At 26.0% G+C, this 22,162-nt stretch overlaps 2 protein-coding genes across 3 annotated transcripts in view; both read left to right on the forward strand.

The window, feature by feature from the left end:
- The window catches only part of LOC100205379 (PHD finger protein 3), a 55,080-nt gene extending 35,068 nt beyond the window's left edge, over nt 1-20,012 (forward strand). The window contains exons 10-22 of one of the 2 annotated variants that reach the window (XM_065796571.1): nt 3,912-4,168; nt 5,311-5,427; nt 6,168-6,245; nt 6,343-6,390; nt 7,723-7,889; nt 11,587-11,652; nt 11,762-12,044; nt 12,140-12,329; nt 13,317-13,453; nt 16,417-16,689; nt 16,768-17,083; nt 17,220-17,359; nt 18,484-20,012. In XM_065796571.1, coding sequence (XP_065652643.1) covers nt 3,912-4,168; nt 5,311-5,427; nt 6,168-6,245; nt 6,343-6,390; nt 7,723-7,889; nt 11,587-11,652; nt 11,762-12,044; nt 12,140-12,329; nt 13,317-13,453; nt 16,417-16,689; nt 16,768-17,083; nt 17,220-17,359; nt 18,484-19,839 — 3,428 coding nt within the window. In that variant the 3' untranslated portion in view covers nt 19,840-20,012. The remainder of the gene's footprint in view (nt 1-3,911; nt 4,169-5,310; nt 5,428-6,167; nt 6,246-6,342; nt 6,391-7,722; nt 7,890-11,586; nt 11,653-11,761; nt 12,045-12,139; nt 12,330-13,316; nt 13,454-16,416; nt 16,690-16,767; nt 17,084-17,219; nt 17,360-18,483) is intronic. The other variant, XM_065796572.1, reaches the window with a different exon arrangement.
- Nucleotides 20,013-20,110: 98 nt separating this feature from the next.
- On the forward strand, nt 20,111-21,478 carry LOC105844489 (U6 snRNA-associated Sm-like protein LSm3). The gene is made up of 2 exons (XM_065796573.1): nt 20,111-20,637; nt 21,178-21,478. Exons 1-2 carry the CDS (start codon nt 20,422-20,424, stop codon nt 21,259-21,261), a joined length of 300 nt encoding a protein of 99 aa, XP_065652645.1. The 5' UTR covers nt 20,111-20,421; the 3' UTR covers nt 21,262-21,478.
- Nucleotides 21,479-22,162: the final 684 nt, after the last annotated feature.

The raw sequence follows: 22,162 nt of genomic DNA on the forward strand, positions 1-22,162 counted from the left end.
TACAATTTTTTTTTTTTTTAAAGTTTAATTTTATTACCTAGATATATGTTTCTGCCTGTTTATCATATATTATCTAGATATATGTTTCTGCCTGTTTATCATATATTATCTAGATATATGTTTCTGCCTGTTTATTTTTTATTATCTAGATATATGTTTCTGCCTGTTTATTATTTATTATCTAGATATATTGGTTGAACATGATGAAATTCAGCACCCTTTTATTGTTAATTATGCAAAAACTACTTAACAGATTTTTATAATTTTTTGACACAATGAAGCTAATTAAATTATTTATTTTAATAATTTTATACATTTTTTATCAAACGCTTAGACAGAAACCGATTATCTTTGCAAGTATTTGATATCATCTGCTGGATCTTGCTTTGAGTTACTTTTTTTGAGGCGGCTATTCATTTTCTTAAAATCTTTTTTATTTGCAGCTAATTTCTCGCTTTTTAATAAGATTACTTTTATAATTAACCAATGACTTTCAATAACTCGCTGCTCAGGATAATTTAGAGAATTTGCTTCCTTAGGAACAAATTCGACGCCATTTTGTTCATACCATTCTAGAGACTTCTTCGAGTAGTGAATTGTAGCCAAATCAGGCCTAAGTGTTGTGGGCGTTTCATGCTTTTTAATAAATGCAATAGCATTCTTTTATATATAAATCTGCGTTCAAAGTTTTACGAGTAATGTATGGTGTACTTTTTAAACCACAGGAGCAGATTGCTTGCCAAATAAGGAACTTGGCAGCAAATTTTTCAGTTTGAATATACTTGAATTGTTTGGCATCATATCTACCTTTCGACTGATAAAAATATTGCTGTCTTGGCAATTGCGAAAAGTTCTTTTTGCAATAGGTTTAATCGTCTTCAATTATGCACAAGTTTTTTCATTTTAAAAGTTTGTATAGCTTTTTTAAATGACAAATTTCATTAATTTCTCTATCAATGGATCGCTTTGGAGTTTTCTTTTTATGATATGCTTTATATTCTTATCAAACATTGGCTGGTTTTAAATTTTCTCGCAAGATCTCTCTGTGACTGACATGGATTCGTCTTTTTGGAGCAAATGCTTTATATTTATCTATAAATCCTTTCTTTTTTCCACTTCCAGCTTCTCTTTCAATAGATTGAGTCTGTTTATATTGCCGCAAAATAAATCCAACTGATGATCGAGAAACATCGATCAATTTTGAAATGTCGACTTGTGACAATGAAGGATTTTTAAGAAAATTTTACAAAACTTTTTTTCAAATTAATATTTGTTTACTCATTTTAATCCTATAGCAATGATAACCAATACTTATTACCATTACAATTAATCAACAAGACATTAGCTTCCGTGTGCAAAAAAATTAAAAATTAATTTGTCAAGTAGTTTTCGAGTAATTAACGATTAAAAGGAACTGAATTTCATCATGTTTTTCTCAAAAAGTGTCTGTTTATTGAAAAAAATGCTATGTAAAATATTTCTTAAAAAACGAAGTTTTTTAGACCAACACTGTATAAATTTTATGATAAGTATAATGTCCATCTATATAAGTTATGTAAATATACTCATTTGCCTTTCAGAAAAACTTTACTTCAAGGTTCAGACATTACAATAACATAAGAGAATCTTATTTTTAATATACCTACAACTTTAGCTAAAAATACTGCGCACTGAGTGGTCAAACCTAAAAAATTGAGCGGAATCTAAAGGCTAAAGATCTTTTGGTAGTTCTTTGCATTAAAGCAAGAATTGGAATCTGAGGTAAGGGTAATCCAAGCCAAACAGATAACTATTTTTTGGTTGAAGCCTTCATCCATTTACTGTAACTGTTTCAAAATTTGTAGGCCAATGCAACTCACAGATTACAGTATGCTTAGTAACAACTAAACTTATTATATTTACAATTAGATTTATAGTTTTTTTTAAATGAATAATGAAATCTTTTTTTCAAAACCTGTAAGCTTCCTTTTTTTTCCTTTACGAAAGTCTCTAAGGAAGTTTAATCTTAAGGTCTTATGTCCCTAATCAAGTTTATCTCTTCTTTTTCATTTTGGTTCTTTAAGTTTTTTTCTATATTTGATCGATTTTTGCAAATCCTTTTAATCATATTTTGTTGGTTTTTTTCCAATACCAAAAAGTAATAATTAATGATCCACTCTTATTTGGGCATCCAGTTTTCAGATTTAGACTTCAGGTTTAGATTTTCTCAGAGAGTTAAAGTTTATATATATATATATATATATATATATATATATATATATATATATATATATATATATATATATATATATATATATATATATATATATAAATATATATATATATATATGCTGATAAATTCTTTTTAAGTTTGTGAAATATTTTTCAGTCTGCTATCAAATTCAAGACAACAGCACAGTTCTCTATTCAATTATTTACTATCAAATTCAACACATCAACACGGTTTTGTTAAAAATAGATACTTGAAGATATTACTTCAGTTAATGAATTAATTTAAACCTAAAATGTTTCTTTTTTTCTTTTTTTAGTGTGTTATTGATTTACAATTAGCAATACACACAAGTATATTAGTTTCATTTACAGTGTCTTCAATTGTGTTGTTCATTATACACACATGTTGTGTATAATAAATAGTGACCATCGATGCAAGGTATGCAAAAAATGATCAATCATATATTTATCATGTGAACTTGTTTCTATCGGACATGAGTTGGAGTCTAATATTGGGTGGCTATTTAAATCCTTGACATATAAAAAAGATTGCAATCCCAAGATCCTAAAATCTAAAATCCTATACAAGTTGTTGATTCAAAAATTCTAGGATTATATAAAAGTTACCTGAAATTTTGGGATAAAAAAAATATAGTTATGATAAAAATAAAAAATAAAAATAAAAAATATACATAATAAATATTTTATAATTATAATTCTATAATATATACAACATTAAAAATAAAGAAAAAAATATAGTTTTGTGTGATTTTTACATGAAAATATCATATTTTCAATCATTTTTGTAAAGAGTATCATAAATCAAAAAATTACAAAATATCTGTTTTAACTTATTTGTGCATCATGTTTTATTTGTGCATCATATGTTTTATTTGTACATCGATTTCTATTATATGCAATTTTTGGTATCACTATTTGTTTTACAGCTGAATATTTTATGTACAGTTTGTTTATTTATTTTTTCCCTTCTTTGAAAATAAAAATAAATTTCACTAACTTATTGCTCTTTTTATCTACAATTTACATTTTTATAGTACAAATAATATTAAAGAATAATTTAAATTTTTTTCAATGATTTAGACTACAATAGTATTAAAGACTAATTTTTCTTTTTTTTAAATGGTTTAGACTACAAGCAGATTTAAAAAACAAATTTTATAGGTTGATAAAATTTCAAGAGGTTTTTAAATTTTCCTCTGATAAGTAGACTTTTTTGTAAACTGCAGATAAATGTAATTGAACAGGAGTTGAAAAACTATTAAAATTGAAGTTTTTTAACATCTAAAAATCATATCTTCAAAAATTCAAAAACTTTTTATAACTTCTAGAATTCAAAAAAAAAATCTAGTTATCCTGAAATGGAGGCACTAAAGGTGATAGTATGATTGTAACTTGTGAAATCCAGAAATCCTAAAATGGAGGCACTAAAGGTGATAATATGATTGTCACTTGTGAAATCCTGAAATAGAATATGTCTTGGATTTTTGCCATTCAATAAATAATTTTTAAATATATTGTTAATATCATAAAAAAACTATATATTTTCCTTGTGATTATTATTTTAAAATATTGAGTTTGCAACAAACTTTTAAAATTTATTAACTTTTAATAATTTATAAAACTTATAAAAATCTTTTTTTCAATGATTTAAAAAATCTTATTATCATGTTTATTATTAGGAAAGCAACCGGACAGTTTGAAGAACGTTAAAAAAGATCAAGACGAATTAGTTCGCAGCAGTGTGCGTCGTGTACTAAGACAGGTTTTAGTTAGCCGCTGTAAACAAGATGAGCTTCTTGTTATTCAAGTTGAGTCAATTGGTAAATTATGTAAGAAGATTGAATCTGAACTTTTAAAGTTATTTGTAGAAACGAATAATAAATACAAGGCTAAGTCTCGTAGCCTAATATTCAATCTCAGAGATAATCAAAACAAGGTAATTTTTTTTAAACTTTTTGAGTTAAAGAAGGTTATTTAATGTTTTATATGTTGCAATTGTTTGGACATCAATGGTTATTCAAAAGATATATTATTACTTGAAGGCTATAAATTAATTTCCTAATAATGTAAAAAAGTGTGCTTTAATTTTTCAGAAAGAGAAAAAAAAAGAGAAGAATAATGAATAAAAAGATTGCTGCCCCATGCCAAACCCTCAGTTTATATAGCAGCACTCCTTTGCGGGTCAGGCTTTAAGATAGTTGATGTATGTAATAATGCCCCTGCAATTTCCTGTTTTTTTATGATGTCATCTGTGTGCATCTAATGCTGCATTGTAAATATGTGTAAACCTTAAGTTATGAAACATAAAGATAATCATTTTTTCTTTGGTTACACTCAGCAGAGTTCTTTTACTTTTTCTGTTCTTTTTTAATTTTTATTAAGAAAATATCACATAACATGTTGAATATAACAGAATATAAGAATATATCATGTTGATTAGAGAGAATATCACATAACATGTTGAATATAACAGATTATAAGAATATAACATGTTGATTAGAGAGAATATCACATAACATGTTGAATATAACAGATTATAAGAATATAACATGTTGATTTGAGAGGAGTATAAAATATACTGAAATACATGTAGTTTTTTTTTTTTCATGTCAACAAATAGTATTTTCTTATTTTATTTTAACATATATTTTAGTTTTTTATGTTAAAATGCATAAAAAGAATTTCAATTGAAAATAGAACTAATATTAAACTTATTCAAATCAGAATTACTAAAAAATTTTATTCTCATTAATTCCTATATTTTTTAACATTAAAAAATATAGTTAATATTTTTTAACATTAAAAAATAACAATATAGTCAATTGAATTAATTGAAAAGTTTAACTACTAGGGGAGAAAAGAGATTCTTTTTTATTGGGTCAATGTTTTCAGGCTTTTTTGTCGGGACTTAGAAATAAATAGTTTTAAATTTGAATCATTTATGATTAAAATATTAAATAATTATTTATAAAATATATAAATAATCAAAATATGAAATATAAAATAGGTATTTGTTAAATACTTTATAGTTAATAAAATTTATCAAAGAGTTAAATTTAAAACTTTTGTTTTCTTTAGATTTTATACAAGCGTGTTGTGTCTGGTGAAATCACACCATATGAACTTGTTCGAATGACTCCTGAACAACTCGCCACTCCAGCATTAGCTCAATGGAGAGAACAAGAATCAAAGCATGTTAGTTTTTTAAAATATTTATACAAAATTCTTATGTAGTCATTTGTACAAATTTTTTTTCAATTTTTTTTTGTTTACCTTATAACTTGTCTGAGTTAAAGGGCAGATCATAAAATTTAAAGTATAAAAAAATATTTTATTAACTATTTATACAATTAAATAATGAAAATTGTTTTAAAATCAATTACACAATTTTCAATTATATTTTTATTGATTATAATCAATAAAAAGATAATTGAAAATTATATTTTAATAATAAAAATAATATATTTTTATTGATTATAATCAATAAAAAGATAATTGAAAATTGTGTAATTAATTTTAAAACAATTTTCATTATTTAATTATATAAGTAGTTAATAATATATTTTTTCATACTTTAAATTTTATTTTAACTCTTAGTTTAAAACTTAGTTTATGAAATTTAACATAAATGTTAAATTTCATAAACTAAGTTTTTGTAGAGTGTTGTTGATCAAAATTATTTAAGTTGTAGTTAATCAAAATTATTTAAGTTGTAGTTAATCAAAATTATTTAAGTTGTAGTTAATCAAAATTATTTTAAGTTGTAGTTAATCAAAATTATTTAATTTATTAAGAGTTGATAAGATTAGAAGTTTGTTTTTTTATTTTATTTTTGTTTTGTACAAACATCTAATAAGGTTTAAGACTTTTTAAGTTTTTTATTTTTAAAATTTTAATGAAATTTTTCTAAACTTATTTATTATTTTAATTTCCAGCATCTTGAGATGGTAAAGAAGAGAGAATTGGAAGAAGCAGAAATGCTCAAAATTCCTCGTGTAAAACAAACGCATAAGGTTTTTTACTATTTATTATTAGTTATCTGATGTTAATAATTTCTATTTTATCTTTTTGTTTAAATATTTTATTTTTTATAATTACAAATTTTTTTAGGGAGAGATTGAGATAGTCAGAGAAAGAGAAGATTTGGGAAACTTTGAGGTAAATGCCATTGGAGATTAATTTTTTGTTCACAGACAGGTTTTCGGTTGCTAGGCCTGGTAGCCAAAATATTTTAAATTTAGAAATTAAAAAACTATCAACTGGAATGGTATTTAAATAATATTTTGAGGGAATGAATGAGGGCATACATTAAATGACTTAAATATGGAGAACATGCAGGGAGTCTACATACATTAGGAAAGGTTTAGGGTTGACATTAAGGTTGCCTGCCCTAACCTTAACCTTTGGTCAATGTAGTTTGTTAGTTGTTGCTGTCACATAGGATTAAGAAATCCACTTATTATTGAGATGAATATTACTGTAGTAGTTCAAAATGATCTTACAAAAAAGGTTTAAGTTTAAAGCAATCAAAAATAATCTTTATAATAAATATACATTGAAATATACATTGAAAAGCCATTTGAGCTACATTTTTAAAAGTGATTAACTAAAATTTATGTCAAAAGGTTAGCAATATGCAAATAAATTAATTAGGAGTCTATTGAAATAAACTGTATATATATACAACTATTAATAATTTTTTCTTATATTTTTGTTTTATTTTATGTAAAAGTAAAAGTTATGTTTGGTTTAAGTATTGTTGCTAGAGATAGGTTTATAGAACCTATAGAAATCGCGTTACTATAGAAACTGAAAGTAGTAGAGTATGGCTAAAAATTATGGTTATTGCCAAAACTTATATTATTTTGACTGAAATTTTGATTCAAAAGTGTAATATTTATCTAAAATAAATATTTCTTAAAATAGTTCAAAATAAATATTTCTTAAATAGTTTAAAACTTCAATTAAATTTGCCAAATTGTGTGTAATAAAAAAAAAAAGCTCTGAAAAATTTTTTTTAAGTTAAAAATAATTTTTTTCTTGCTGATAGCATTATACTGTAAAACATTTTAAGTTATTTAGTAGAAACCCTTGGAACATGTTGGAAACAAGTTTGCTTATAAAGGGTTCTACTTGTGTTTTTTTAAAAAGTAAACTTATGATTTTGATTAAAGTTTATCTGATATTGTTTTTGTTTTGAAATAATATTTCTTAATAATCTTTAAGAATGCTTTTAGGGAAAAAAAAAATTTTATAACAGTAGTTTGCTTAATCTTGAATCTACCATAGTAGGACTACATTAGACTATGTATACATTAGTAGGGATTGGTGAATTTCTTTACTTCACTTCAAGTTTTTTTGTTTTAGTATATAATTAATAGTATTAATAATAACTACAGTAGGTATTTTATTTACTGCAGTTAAAAATATGAACAAGTTACTTATTTTAATATTTATGCTTATTTCGAATTTAAAAAATTTAATTTTTAGACGAAGGTGTTTGATAACTCTACCAGTAATGCAACAGATGTGATGAAACTTTTAAATGATACTACAGCTGAGCATAATCATCACCTCTTTGATGCAAACTGTAAAATATGCACTGGAAAGATAGCACCACCTGGAGAACCTCAATCATTAGGCGTATCTACAACAGTGTAAGTTTTATGATATGACTGTTGTTCCTAGTTTTTATGATCAGACTTTTGTTTCTAGTTTTTATTCAATATTAAGGTGATACCTAAGTGCCAAAACAAGTTATATTCATATCTTAAATAAAGTTAAAAAAATAAGTTTCGATTGAATAAAAAAAATTATAAAAAAATATTTTTCGCTGCATTTCAGTTTATAAAGCCTTTAAATATAAATTATTTAAAATATAAATTTTAAATATAAATTATTTAAATATAAAAAAAAGTATCAGATGTCATTTTTGACAAAATTAAAAAATTTAACTAAACTTTGACTTGGCTTTTCTTAAAATAATATTTTTTATTAAACATGCACAGTATTTTGTTTTCACTGATCATCAGCAAATCAAATTTATTTGTATATTTTTTTGTTTACTCCTGAAAATATTTTTTTTGGTTTTTCAATTTTATTAGAGCAACTTTTTTTTCAAGAACCTGCAGCTGTATTCACTTTTGTTAAACTAATATAGTATTTGAGTAACCATTAAAAAAAAAAAAAAACTTTATTGGCCATTTTCAAAATGGAAGTAAATAAATAGTATTTTAATCCTGTTGTTAAGTCATTTGTGGCGAATTGGCATGCGACAAACTAATTAAATTTATAATGATAAAGGCATCATTTGGCGGCAAAGATTGCCAGCTAGATTTGCTACAAATCTTGAAACTTTTTGTAGTTTAAAAAACGATTTTGAAAAAATGTTGTTGAGAAAAATGGTTTTGAGTGATAAAATCTGGAAAGATAAGAAAATATTAAAAAAAAATTTTTTAATAGTATCTCAATAAATAATTAATAAGTTTTTGGTAAGTTTAATTCTAAACATTTTCTAAGCTTTATTTAAGATATGAACACTAAGGGTGTTGTGATTAATCATTTTGAAAAATTTTTGATTAACGATTAATTGGTTAAAAAAAAACGATTAATCGATTATTAATCGATTAATTTATGAAAAATAAAATTTCCCTTTAATTACACAAGAAATAGTATTATTTGAGTTTTTTTAAATATAAATTAATTTTGTTTCAAAGTAATAAAACAGTCCACTGTAATAAGAATGGTTATAATATTATAATGGTTAAAAGAGGCAAAGAAGTTTAATTTATATAATTATTGAAAACATAATAAGTTTTATAACTAAATCGTAATACATTAATGAAAAACGTTTCAGAAGTTAAAATATAAGTTTTATAGGAAATTTTTAATATAAACAAGTTTAAATAACGTTTATTTCATGTCCATTTTGTTTCTGTAAAAGATATGAGCAAAGAAAGCATAAAGAATTAATAGTTTCATCATTTAAGGATGTTCTCAATTTAGTTACAAAAAGCCCTGCCACACTAAAACATCTTTCAGCTTCAACCGACGATGGTGGAATAGTTAACAAAGCATTGTACATTTGTTCAAATAAATGACTTCCACTTCTTTTGTTAATTTTTTCAAAAATGCTCATTTCTTTTTTAATAGATGAAACGTTGTTTTGAAAATTTACTACAGTTGAAACATAGGTGTTTTTTTTTGACAAAATGCGATTCAATTCTTCTTTTTTTGTTATTTTTTCAGTACATTCATGAGTAGCCTCATCTTCTTGATTTAAACTATTTTCATTAACATTCTGATCAATGAGAAATAAACGATAAACAATTTCTTTAATTGTTAGAGCAATTTCGTTTCTTGTCGGTTGTTTTAATATTGCATTTTTTTGTGTAAGTGCTTTTAGGTAAGTGTTGAGATCATCTAAATATTCTAACAGGCCTTCTACATTAATAATTCTACGTTCAAATATTCTTTTACTTACTGCTTCATAGAATTTCATACCAGTTTTACTTGATTGAGTTTTCAATTTAGAAAGTAAAAATTCAAATATTCTTAAAGCATCAATTATATTGCAATCTCGCCTTCCCAATGCAAGTGAACTTACTTCAATGATTTCTAATGATTCTACAATTTCCTCAACCTGCCTAATTTCACAATTTGTTGGATATAAATGAATAACTGACAAATTTATTAGTACTGATTTTATTATTTCTTTTAACTCCAAGAACCGCTTTAACATTGCCAACATTGAGTTCCAGCGTGTACGTATATCAATTATCATCACTTTTTCCTTTCTCAGCTTTTCCTGACACTCTCTTTGCAGGAAATAATTTTTTACAGGTGATTTTCTAAAAAAACGAGCAATTTTTCTAATTTTATTTATCGCTGATGAAAAATCTTGAATGAATTTGATTTCATAATTGAAAGGAGCTACTTCAACCCAACTTTGTCCTTCGCTTTTTTCAAAATCTTCCTCGTCATCATCACATTCGTCACTTATTGAAGAGTTATCAAGTTCTGTTTCAAAATATTCGTCATCAGGTTCTACTAAATTTGTATGATTAGCATATAAAACATCTACCACAGCCAAATGTATGCCATGACTATGACAAATTTGATGATAAATACCCATCAATTGTCCCATTTTTTTCATTACAGATGAACCATCTGTTATAACAGCAATTATGTGGTTTTTGAGCTGCAAACCGAACTCGCCTAGTTTTTTAATAACAATCTCAACTGCCTTGGTAGCTGGCATTGTGTCTTTTACTCTTATCATACCAATACTAATCACAATTCCGTTTTTCATATGGATATTCATACACATATAATGTCTGTTTTTTTGGAACTCCACTCGTCTAATGATAATGAAAATCTCTCATCATCTTCTATTCTCTTTTTTAAATCACTTTTTAATTTTTCTCTAATCTGGTCAGCATACTCAAGTGTAATACTTTTAATTCCTTGTCTTGTTGATGGCATTTTTAAACCTTGAGCTTTCCATCCTTTGATAATTTCTTCACTATTTGCTAAAATTGAAAACGGTATTTTATCTAAAGCTGTTAACTTTGCAAGAATTAACCCAGGACAAGAATTTTTTTTTTGAAAATAGGATGAAATTATCTTTTGAGAATTACTTTGTGCAACTAATGAGCTTCCTGAAGCAGGCTCTAATAGAAGGTCGTGTTTGTGTTGCATGTGGTACATTAAGGATGTAGTTGATAAATGCGATTTACATTTGGTGTCACAATGCTTGCATTTTAAAGTTCGTGAATCGTTTATATTTTCTAATAAATGAACCCAAACCTTAGACTTTCTTTTTTTGGCTGCACCCATATATCATTGCTGTTGCATATAATGTCAGATAAATCCTAAAATTATAATATAATTTATAAAAATCTTTGTAAGTACACTATAATTCAAAACAGAACACACATTCCCACGAAAATTCATTCAAAAAGTTTATTATCAACATACCATTATGAAGTAAAACACGAGGATTAAAGTTTTTCTAAAAGTAATAAATGTAAATATTCAAGATGTTCTTGGAAATTATGGCTTATTTAGTTAGTTCCGTGGTTTAACATGAAACAATTACTAAATCCAGTGTCGACGATCCGGTGTTTAAACTCTAAAGTGCTTATTTTTTTATAAAATATAAATCCTAATATAAAACGTCGATTAATCGTTCTAATTTTTCGAATAATCGATTAATTAATCAAATAAAATAAAAAAACGATTAATCGATTAATCAAATAATCAATAACAGCCCTAATGAACACAACTTGTCTTAAAGCATAAGATTCTTTTTAAGTTTTCTGTAAATTTCTCAACTCAATAATAATTTTTCAGTGTGCAAGCTGAACCTGAATCATCAATGCCTTCACCTGAAGATGATATTGATATGACACTTATTGGGTTAGTACTTTCAAGTTGATTTTTATAAAAAAAAGGAACTTTTTTTAGTTTTTCAGTTATATGTGTTTCTTAAATTAGCATTGTAAAATGGGTTTTAATGTATCTGTAGATCTTCTCCTGTTTCAATTGATACCCCTATAACTACACCTGTCACACCAGCATCTCCTGTGGCAATGACACCAACAGTGCTTCAATCAAAACAGGCATCTGTATGGAGAGGTTTTGTCATGATGCAGAAAGTTGCTAAGTTTATTACTACTGCTTATCAAGTATCAGGAAGTTGTGAAAATCTTATGCAAATACTTCCTGACACTGTACACGTGTGTGGAAGAATCCCACCAGATCAAGTTTGGGAATATTTAGGTCAATTAAAATCTGGTCGCAAAAACAAGGTTTTAGTTATTTTTCTAGTAATGGTTTTATTTAAAAAAATACTTAAAAGGTTTAAACAAATTTTGTATTGAAATTTTTCATGTTTATTTTATAGTACATAGATGTCATTCGTTTTGAAATGTCTTCAAAAGAAGAGAAAACAGGTTACATAAAGCTTTATACATATTTTTATCAACGTCACAGAATTGGAGTTGTTGGAAACTGTAGTCAGGGTATTAAAGATATGTATATATTACCACTTGCATCTCAAGAAGCAATTCCTGCAGAACTTCAACCTCTGCCAGGTTTTTATACACTCTTTTATAACTTGTTTTTATTACATTTTATTACATTACATTTTTACAATTTAAATGTTCAAAATTAAAATGCTAAAATTATTTATCTAAACAGTTATATATAATAGTAAAATTTTATTCAAAAATATACATATTTATATATATATATATATATATATATATATATATATATATATATATATATATATATATAACAATAATGTTTTTTGTGATTTTTAGTGATGTAAGGAGTAAGAAGATTTTCTGTTTTTAGATTTGTTTCAGTATGAAAACTCAAAGTAAAATTTATTATTAAAAATGTTCTAACCCGAGTCATAATCAAGGCCAGTTTTATAATGTTAATACGGTTATTAACTGGTTATAGTATGATTATTATGGTTACATATTTGGTATTTGGTAAAGGAACACATCTTATAAATCCTTTTTTTTTGTGTGTGTGTTGATTTTTAGTTTTAGCCTAATGGCTAACCTACTAATGATGTCAAGAGCCTACTAACCAATGATGTTGAGTTTTAAATGGAAATTTTCAAAGAATTTTAGCGATGTAATGTTACATATAAAAACAGTTTTTATAAGATAAAATTTAAACAAAGAACTACAGTAGATCTAGTCATATTTAAACATACATTTTGAGCTGGAAATATTTATAAATGTGTTTATCTGAAAAAAATTATTTTGCGATATGATTTTCATGTATTCATTACATATTTTTTAACATAAGCATTTAGGGTAGAAAAATTATATCTACTTGTCCAATTCAATACCTGCATATTTCATGCTCCTTTTTCACTTGACTAATCAATTTTTTTTTTACTAACAATGATATGAACTTGTCTTGGACATACAAAAAAAAACACGAAAACAAATACACTCTTTTGAAGATTTTAATATTTTTAAATAAAATTTTACACTTCAACTATCGGTTGCTGATATTTAGAGTTTATTATACAGTAGTTTTTTACGTTACTCACATAGGTTTGCCAAATCCTCGACCCCATATGTTGCTTGGAATAATAGTTCGGGTTAAGTCTCAAATAGCTAAAGAAATTCCTTCCGATTCATCACCTGAAGTATTTATCAAACGAAAAAAGAAGAAAAAAGATAAAAAAAAGGTTTCACTTTTCTAATTGTTATTATTATTAGTATTATTTTTATTATTGTTGTTTTTATTAGTATATTTATTAAGTACTATTTTTATGTTTTATTAATTTTATTATTATATTTTTTGAAGCTTTTTATTGAATCAATTTTTTTTTTTTTTTATAAAATGAGTGTGTAAAAATTTCCTTTTGTTAACAGTAAAATATCCCTTATAACTTTAATATATATTTTTATTAAATTATTTTAAAATCATGTTTTGTAATATAAATGTATTGTATTTATTATTATTTTTTTAATTCTAATTCACTCCAAACAAGGCTGCAAGCAACTGCTTGCAGCCTTGTTGGGAGTTACGAGAAAAAAAAAAAGAATAGAGTTATAGAGCAAGGAAACGCTTAAAAGAAAACTTGACAAGTTGTAGGTTGTACGAGTCAGGTAAACATGATGATGGGAGAGAGTTCCAAAGGGTTGAAGTATGGGGAAAAAACTAGACGAATAAAAGTTTTTAGAGCAAGCAGGGACAGATACAGTAAACAGATGAGACTTTTCTGAATGACAAGTCAAGTGAGAATGAGTTTTAGTTGATGGAACTAGAGATGATAGCTTCTTTAGGCAGCAACCATGATAGTATTGAAAAAATAAAGAAAGAGATGCAACTTTACGATGATGGGAAATAGGAAAAACCCTAACCCTAACCCTGAGCTCAATCTTAGTAGATAGAGCTGGTCTAAGTATGTTTACAATGGGTTTTTGGACCTTGTCTAGAAATGAAAGACCATCGTTAGAAGAACCAGCCCAAATATGACAACAGTATTCTATACAGGGGTGAATAGCAGATTTATAGAGGTAGAGAATGAAATCAGGAGTAGGAAAATGGGGAGCACAAGAAAAAAGAAAAGCAACCTTAGTGGATGCTAATTTAGCAATCGATTGTATATATGATTTCCATGAGATGTCAGTAGTGAGCAATAATCAAAGAAGAAGACTCAGTGAGAGGGTTGCCATTCATTAATATAGGATTGTCGACAGTATTGCGATAGTTGTTTGAAGTAAATAACTTTTTTGCAATTAAAGTTTACAAGCCACTGCAAGCACTAATCTGTTACAGAAGTGGGATCAGATTCAAGTTCAGCTGTCTGTTCTAAGTGATTAAAGAAAGAAGACTTTTTGTCAAGACAGGAGAATAAAGTCATCAGCAAAAAGAGCTAACTTTAGATTTAAGGTTGCCGGGAAGATCGTTGATGTAGATAAGAAACAAAACAGAACCAAGGATAGAACCTTGAGTTACCCCAGAAGTTACTGAAAATGAAGAAGAGTGTTAACCTTCGAGGATGACTTTAATAAAGTGGTTAAAAAGAAATGATTTGATCAACTCAAAAACTTTCCCAGATACACCATATGAAGCAAGCTTAGGGAGAAGCATTTTAAACTTTGTTAAAAGCTTTAGATATGTCAAGAGCAATAGCCCTAGCCTCTCCGCTTCCATCTAATGCACAATAAAATCTTTAAGTCACAACAGTTAGCAAGTCAGCCTTCTGACTTGTATATAAGTGTTTTACTTTATTAGTTAAACACTTATATACAAGCACTTAAATACTTTAGAGAGAATAGAGGAAAGTTCTGCAGAAAAAATTTGTAAAACTATGACAGGAATGTTGTCTGAATCACAACCCAGAAGAAGAGTTTAATTGAGATATGACTTTAGCAACGGAAACTGGAGTGATTTGAATGCCTAACAATGGGTTATGTTTAATTGGAATGGAAGGAAGAGAATTGTAAAGAGTATTGTGGTTGTAAAGACTATTGTATTTTGAAATACTTAAAACTGAGAAATCCTGTAGATAAATGTTTAAATCAATAACACAGTCTCCATTTATTTTATGATAATGCTAACAATATAAAAACAATTGGTGCTGTCATGATTAGCAGGTCAAATATAGCAATTAGCAGATAAAGCATAAAGATAATAGTTTAGGTCAGGCAAAGCTCCATAGTTGTGGTGAAGGTAACTTACCTTGGAGATAAAAAAAACTTTGATTACCCCTGATTAAATTGTGGATAAGGGTAAAAGAAGTTTTTAAACTTTGCTTGTTAAACTTTTCTTCTTAATTTAAAAAGTGGTGGTGTGACAAAAAAAAAATACTGCTGATCTGAAAAAATAATAAACATCAGGTTATTAGGTTATAAAAGTTTATGTAACTATTTGATAATATCATACTTAAATTTAAAAAATAGCCTCTCGAAAACTGCTTAAGTGTAGAACACTATGTGTTAAACTTAAATAAAAAAAGTATTTCTTATAAAATAACACAATTGTTTATGGTCAAACCATCTAAAATGAAAGTAAAAAGAACACAAGATAGCGCCAAAGAATAAAAGTGTCAATAAGTAAAACTTTATTAAAATTAACTGAAATGTGAGTTAAAAAAGTCATTGTGGTACAACAACAAAAATGTATGGTGGGTGGTGATGGTGTGGTATTTAAAAGCTTACAAGTAAAAATTATATGTAGTATTTATCATATCTAATTTTATATAATGTAGGTGAATTGTAAATGCAAAAGCACAAAAGCCTTTTAAAGAAAAGTTTTACAGGGATTTAGATTAAAGTAATTTTAAATCAATTGCACTAATTATATTGATAAAAAAACCTTTTTGTTTTTATTATTATTTAATACTATAGTAATGTAATATTTTTTGGAGAATAAATTGAGGTTTAAAAGATCCTCTTAAGTTTGAAAAATTATTATGAAATCTTTTTTTAACTGAAAATCCGTACGTTATAAAAATCATTTAAACCCAATTTTTGTAAGATTATATCAAAAGTCTTTTGTTTCCACCAAATATTTTTTTTATATATTTATTTGTTTCTCATTATTTTAACTTTAATTTAAAAATTTAAATTATCTCTGTTAAGTATATCTTCTTGTATATCTTTCTCAGCAATATATTTATCAAAAATAAATTTTTTAAAGGAAAAAGAACTTGAGGAACAGCTTGAAACACAAAAGAAACTTGTGGATATTATTTTTCAAAATAGAACTATTCAAGCTGCTATTGGGGCTGATTCACTTGCATTAAATTCTTTAGCGTTATTAAAATCAATTGAAGGAAATAAACTAGCAGAATCAATTGAAGCTACTGAGAAAACAAAACCAATTGAAACAACTGAAAGAGCCAAATCAATTGAATTCAACGAGAAATCACTAGAATTTACTGACAGAGTAAAGCCAACTGACAGAGTAAAGGTTTAAACTAATGCTTTAAAATGTTTTTGTTTTGTCATTGTGTTCAAGTAATTTGGGTTTTTTTTTTTTAATTTTCAGAAACATGGTGAAGAAGTACAAAATGCTAATTTGCTGAAGGATGATGCACAAGGTTCTATAGAATGTAAAGATCATGTCATCATTCCTGATCCAGACAGCTTAGCAAAAAATTTTCATGAAAATATAATGTGTTTGCTTCGTGATTCTAAAGAAAAAGGAACTATAAATGTAAGTGACCAAGAATTAATTGACCGAGACAAGACTGGATCTAAAAATGCATCTGGCATGTTCAAAAGTGATACTACTAAAAATGACATTCCTGTAGATTCTAGTAGTGAGAAAATTTTAGAAGAATCGATCCAATTAAAAGATGAAAGTAAATTTGATTTATTATTAATTACAAAATAATTAGTAAATATTTTTAAAGTTAAAATTGAATAATCTTTGAAACACATCATATAGATGAGTGTTTAAATGATTACTGTTAGAAACTTTTTTTTTCATTTTCAAAGGTAATGTGGAAATTCCGTTACTTGGTATAACATCAACAGTTGATCCATCATTTCTTAACAATAGTACCTTTAACCTGGCAGATGAAGATTATGCCTTGAATCTTATTGAAGATATGAAGATGCCTACTGAATTTCCTAAGGTTTTTTTTATTTATGTGTCAAACATCACACATCTTTGTACATACCTACATACCTTCATACATATTTAAAACTGTTATTTCAATAGTATGTTTTCTAATATCAAATTTATAACATTTCATTTTCTATTTTTTTAGAGGAAAACTACTACTTTTAGTTTTTTTGCTTTAGTAAAAAACATTTGCTGTTCAAAATTTAAATTAATTTATTTAAAATAAGATAGTAAAGTTGAAACCTTATAATAAAAAATTGTCTATATTTATTAATTTACTCTTTTATTGTTTTTTTGTAAAAGAAGTAAAGCAGAGATGATTTCTCAGCAGATCTAGATCCTCAGCAAAAACTAAATATTATTAGAAACAATAGTTAAAAAAAAAAAGTATATTTCTAAATCCAGCTATATAATAATTATTTGCTGTGTTGTTGATTTGAAACTTTATAATATTTTAAAACTGTGATGTTCTAGTTATTTGCCTCTTTAAAACTGGTGTTTTACAATTTTTCTACTTCAAAACTGTGGTGTTTTACTTTTTTGCTACTTTAAAACTGGTGAAATTAAAATATAACAAATTATAATTAATCAATTTGTTTGAAACAAATCGATTTATTTATTAATGCCTAATTATCTAGTTTTTACTGAATCTTGTAATGAGAATTTTCTAAAATGCCAGTCACTGTGTTAAAACTGTTTATTAAAAAAGACTTATGAATAGTTAAGTGTCCAACTGAAAGAATCGCTAAAATAATATTTTAATTAAGTTTTTTTTTATATTTAAAGCTAAAATGTTTGTATATAACAAATTTTATTCGTTTAGTTAATGTAGTTTAACTTAGTTGAAACAACTGTAGCCATCTTAAGTTTAACTGTAGCCTTCTGTAACAACTGTAGCCATAAACCTTCTTAAGTTTCTTTACTTAGTGAAATACAACTGTGGCTACCTTTTCAAGTTTCAAATAAAGTATCAAAATATATAGATTTAGTTGAGTTAAAAAAATTTACTGGCATTATTCAAACTTAAAGATGTGCAAATCATGTTTTGTTGACATGTTTGTAAACTTTGTAATTGATTTTTTTTCTGTATCCATTTGCCATGTTTAATGTTCATTTTTTATTTTTTTATTTTAGATACCATTTGACTTTTTGAAGCATAGAGAAGAAATTAAAATGCCAGAATTACCTGACATAAATCTTCCGTCGTCTTATAAATTTCGAAATGATTCTACTGGAAATTCTCAGAGTACTATACCTCTTCCAATACCAGGGTCTATTCCTCAAGTACCACTTCCACCTAATATTATAAATAAACTGCCTCCAGGAGTGCCACTTCCCCCATTACCACCTCAAAGACCAACTTTATCTGAATATCGACATCCTGTAGATCCAAGAACTGGATTTCGATCTTCTTTTTCAGATTCAAATAAAATTACTCAAAATGAAGATTTTGAACGCTGCAACAAAACACAAGATTATAATTTTGGAAGAGAAAAAGAAGATACATTCTCTCATTTGTCAAATGTTTCTGGATTGCGTGATTTGGAAAGATCTAACTATCTAAGGCATGATCAAGTTATACAGAAAACTGAATTTAACCCAAATAACAAGTTTTCATCCCAAAGTTTTCAATCATCTAATGTACGTTTTACTGATCAACAATTTTCTGGTAAAAATGACACTCAACTGAATTTTAATGATCCACCAACAAATCATCATAACAAACCTCATGTTTCTTTGCAACATTCTTATCAAGATGTTTATCAATCGAACAACAAGCAAAATACTCATCAAGATGTAATTTTTAACCAATCAGTTAACAAGCAACATCATTATAGACAAGACTTTTCACGAATGTCAAATCAACCACCAACAAACGATTATATGCATGAAAGTCGATATAGCAACAATAGGAATTTTTCAAGACCACCATTCAATCCTCCTGGTCCAATGCCTTTGCCACCAGGACCTCGACCAATGTTGCCACGGCACACACCCGGGTTCTTTGAAAGAGTTCCAAATCGTGAGGGGAATCACAGAAGAGAAGGAAGAGATCATTTTGATGAACCTACTGATCATTATCACATGCATGGCGAAAAGTATCATTTTCAACAGGAGTTTCAGAATAATTCACTGCCTTACAGAAATGAAGACTATCCCCCTGATTCAGATTTTCGTAATCATAGAATTAATGAATCACATTTATTTTCTCATGATAATGATTTTCAAAGGAAATCTTTTGATTGGAATCATTCAGTTCAACACGAAAACCTTCACCATAAACCAAACTTTAGAAAGAGACATTTTGACAATCCAAATTTTAACGAAGACTTTGAAGATTTTCATGAAAATTTTAATACTAATCCACCTTTTGTTTCTAACAGACCACAAAGGTTTAATAATAGATCACATAATAGACCTCCTAGAGGACGTGGCCATTATTCAAAATGGCAAGACAACAAGTCTTCACAATCATGGGAAAACTTATAAAAAGAAGATTTGTTTACATAGTCTTTATGCTTTGGCTTTTGTAGAAATTATTTTATATTTTAATTTTTTCAAAAAAGTTCTTATTATTTTAAACATTTTGTTCAGTTTAGAAGTTTTTTTGTTTATTTATGCTTTTATTTCTATTTTAATAAACATCAAAATGTGATTTTTAATATTTTTTGTTTCCTGCGTGAAACAGAAAGATTCTGTTTCTTTGTTTCCATTGTTTTTGTTTTATTTGCTTAATTTTTATGGGATCTCATTGATTTACGAATAGCTTTTTTTTAATGTTTGTATTTTTTAAGCCCATCCTATTAGCTTTAGTTGACCAATTTAAACTTCTGTTTGCCTAATTTAAATCTTTTAAAGAAATGAAATCATAGCTTTTTTCTAATGTAGGTTTTTAAGGTTACCAGAATTTTTCAAGTTAGAGAGTTCTAAGAAAAGAGTTTTAATTGTTTTTGAGGATTATCATTTATAAATATATTATAAATTATTACAGAAGTCGATTATCTTATAACAAACATCACATAAATGTTAATAATACTCATATTTTTTATGTCTAGTTGGTAAAAGTATATAATGGCTGATGAGGACGCAACTCACACTGTTGAAGAACCTTTAGACTTGATGAAGTTTAGTTTAGATGAAAAAGTTTATGTTAAAATGCGTAATGATCGCGAACTACGTGGAAAACTTCATGCTTATGATCAACACCTCAACATGGTCCTTGGAGATGTTGAGGAAATTATTACAACAGTTGATGTAGATGAGGAAACGATGGAAGAAATCTTTAAAGTAATGCTTTTTTATTTGTTTATTATTTATATTTTTAATTGTTTGTGTATATATATATATATATATATATATATATATATATGTATATATATATATATATATATATATATATATATATATATATATATATATATATATATATATATATATATATATATATATTAATTGTTTGTATATATGTATATCTTTCTCTCTCTCTCTCTCTCTCTCTCTCTCTCTCTCTCTCTCTCTCTCTCTCTCTCCCTCTCCATATATATATATATATATATATATATATATATATATATATATATATATATGTTTATATTTATTATATATATAGAGAGAGATATTTATATTTATATATAAACTGTCATTCAATGATAGCTATTATATACCTTATTTTACACCGATGTTTTTAACTTAAAATTTTAATTGAGGATATGTTGTCTTATAGTTATAAAAATGATTTTATACATATTATTATATATTTTATTATATTTAAAAAAATGATTAAATAAAATTTAAAAAATTTATACTAATAATTGTAATTATATTTAGCAATCAAAAAGGAATATGTCAATGCTATTTGTTCGAGGAGATGGCGTTGTTTTAATATCACCATCTTTAAGAATTGGATCTTAAACAATCGGTTTAAGAAACTTCCTAACTTGTTTGACTTGTGTTCAACGATTCTGTATTGGGGGTTGTTTCGAAAAAAATATTTGAGTACACAAGTAATGAGTTTACGACTCACAAAGGAACATTAAATATTTTTTGTTTTTGTGACTTGGATTAAGAGTATTTTCGTAAACATAACTTAAAATTTTTTGTCGCAAAAAAATTTTATTTAGTTAATTGATTAACGAGTTTTCCCGTAAGTATACTGCTGAAATAAATTCAATATATATATATATATATATATATATATATATATATATATATATATATATATATATATATATATATATATATATATTTTCATAGCAAAAAAAAAAAGAGTTTAAAAACCAATATTACTGAGACACGAATCAATGTCTATTAATTATAAGATAAAAGTAAAAAAGTATTTTTTGATTTTGATGAGATCTTGAGGGTCCTCTTTGGAATTTAAATTCTTGACAGGTCCTAATATTTTTGATTTTTTTTTTTTCTAAACCATATCAACCTTGGACTCAAAAATAAGCAGAAAAAAATGCTTGTTTCATAAATAATAATTTTATTATAAAATTTTTTAGTGAAAAAAATACTTGCAAAAATATACCTTAAAACCCCCGTTTTGTTGAGGACAGGGGTTTTTAATGAAAAAAACAACTCTACTTTTTTAATTATAATTTTTTAATAAAAAAAAAATATTGTTTTCAAAATCAGCATATTATTTTGCTTCTTTTAAGTATCAAGTTGATATAGTTTAGAAAAAAAAATTTAAACAATAATAGGAACCTCAAGAACTCATCTAAACTAAAAAAAAAAAAAAGAGTAAGGTTCTTTTTTCACCAAAAGATATTGATTTGCTGCTCAGGCAAATCAAATTTCAAAAATTTTC

The sequence above is a fragment of the Hydra vulgaris genome, chromosome 04 (genome assembly GCF_038396675.1).
Source record: "Hydra vulgaris chromosome 04, alternate assembly HydraT2T_AEP".
Taxonomy (NCBI): Eukaryota; Metazoa; Cnidaria; class Hydrozoa; order Anthoathecata; family Hydridae; genus Hydra; species Hydra vulgaris.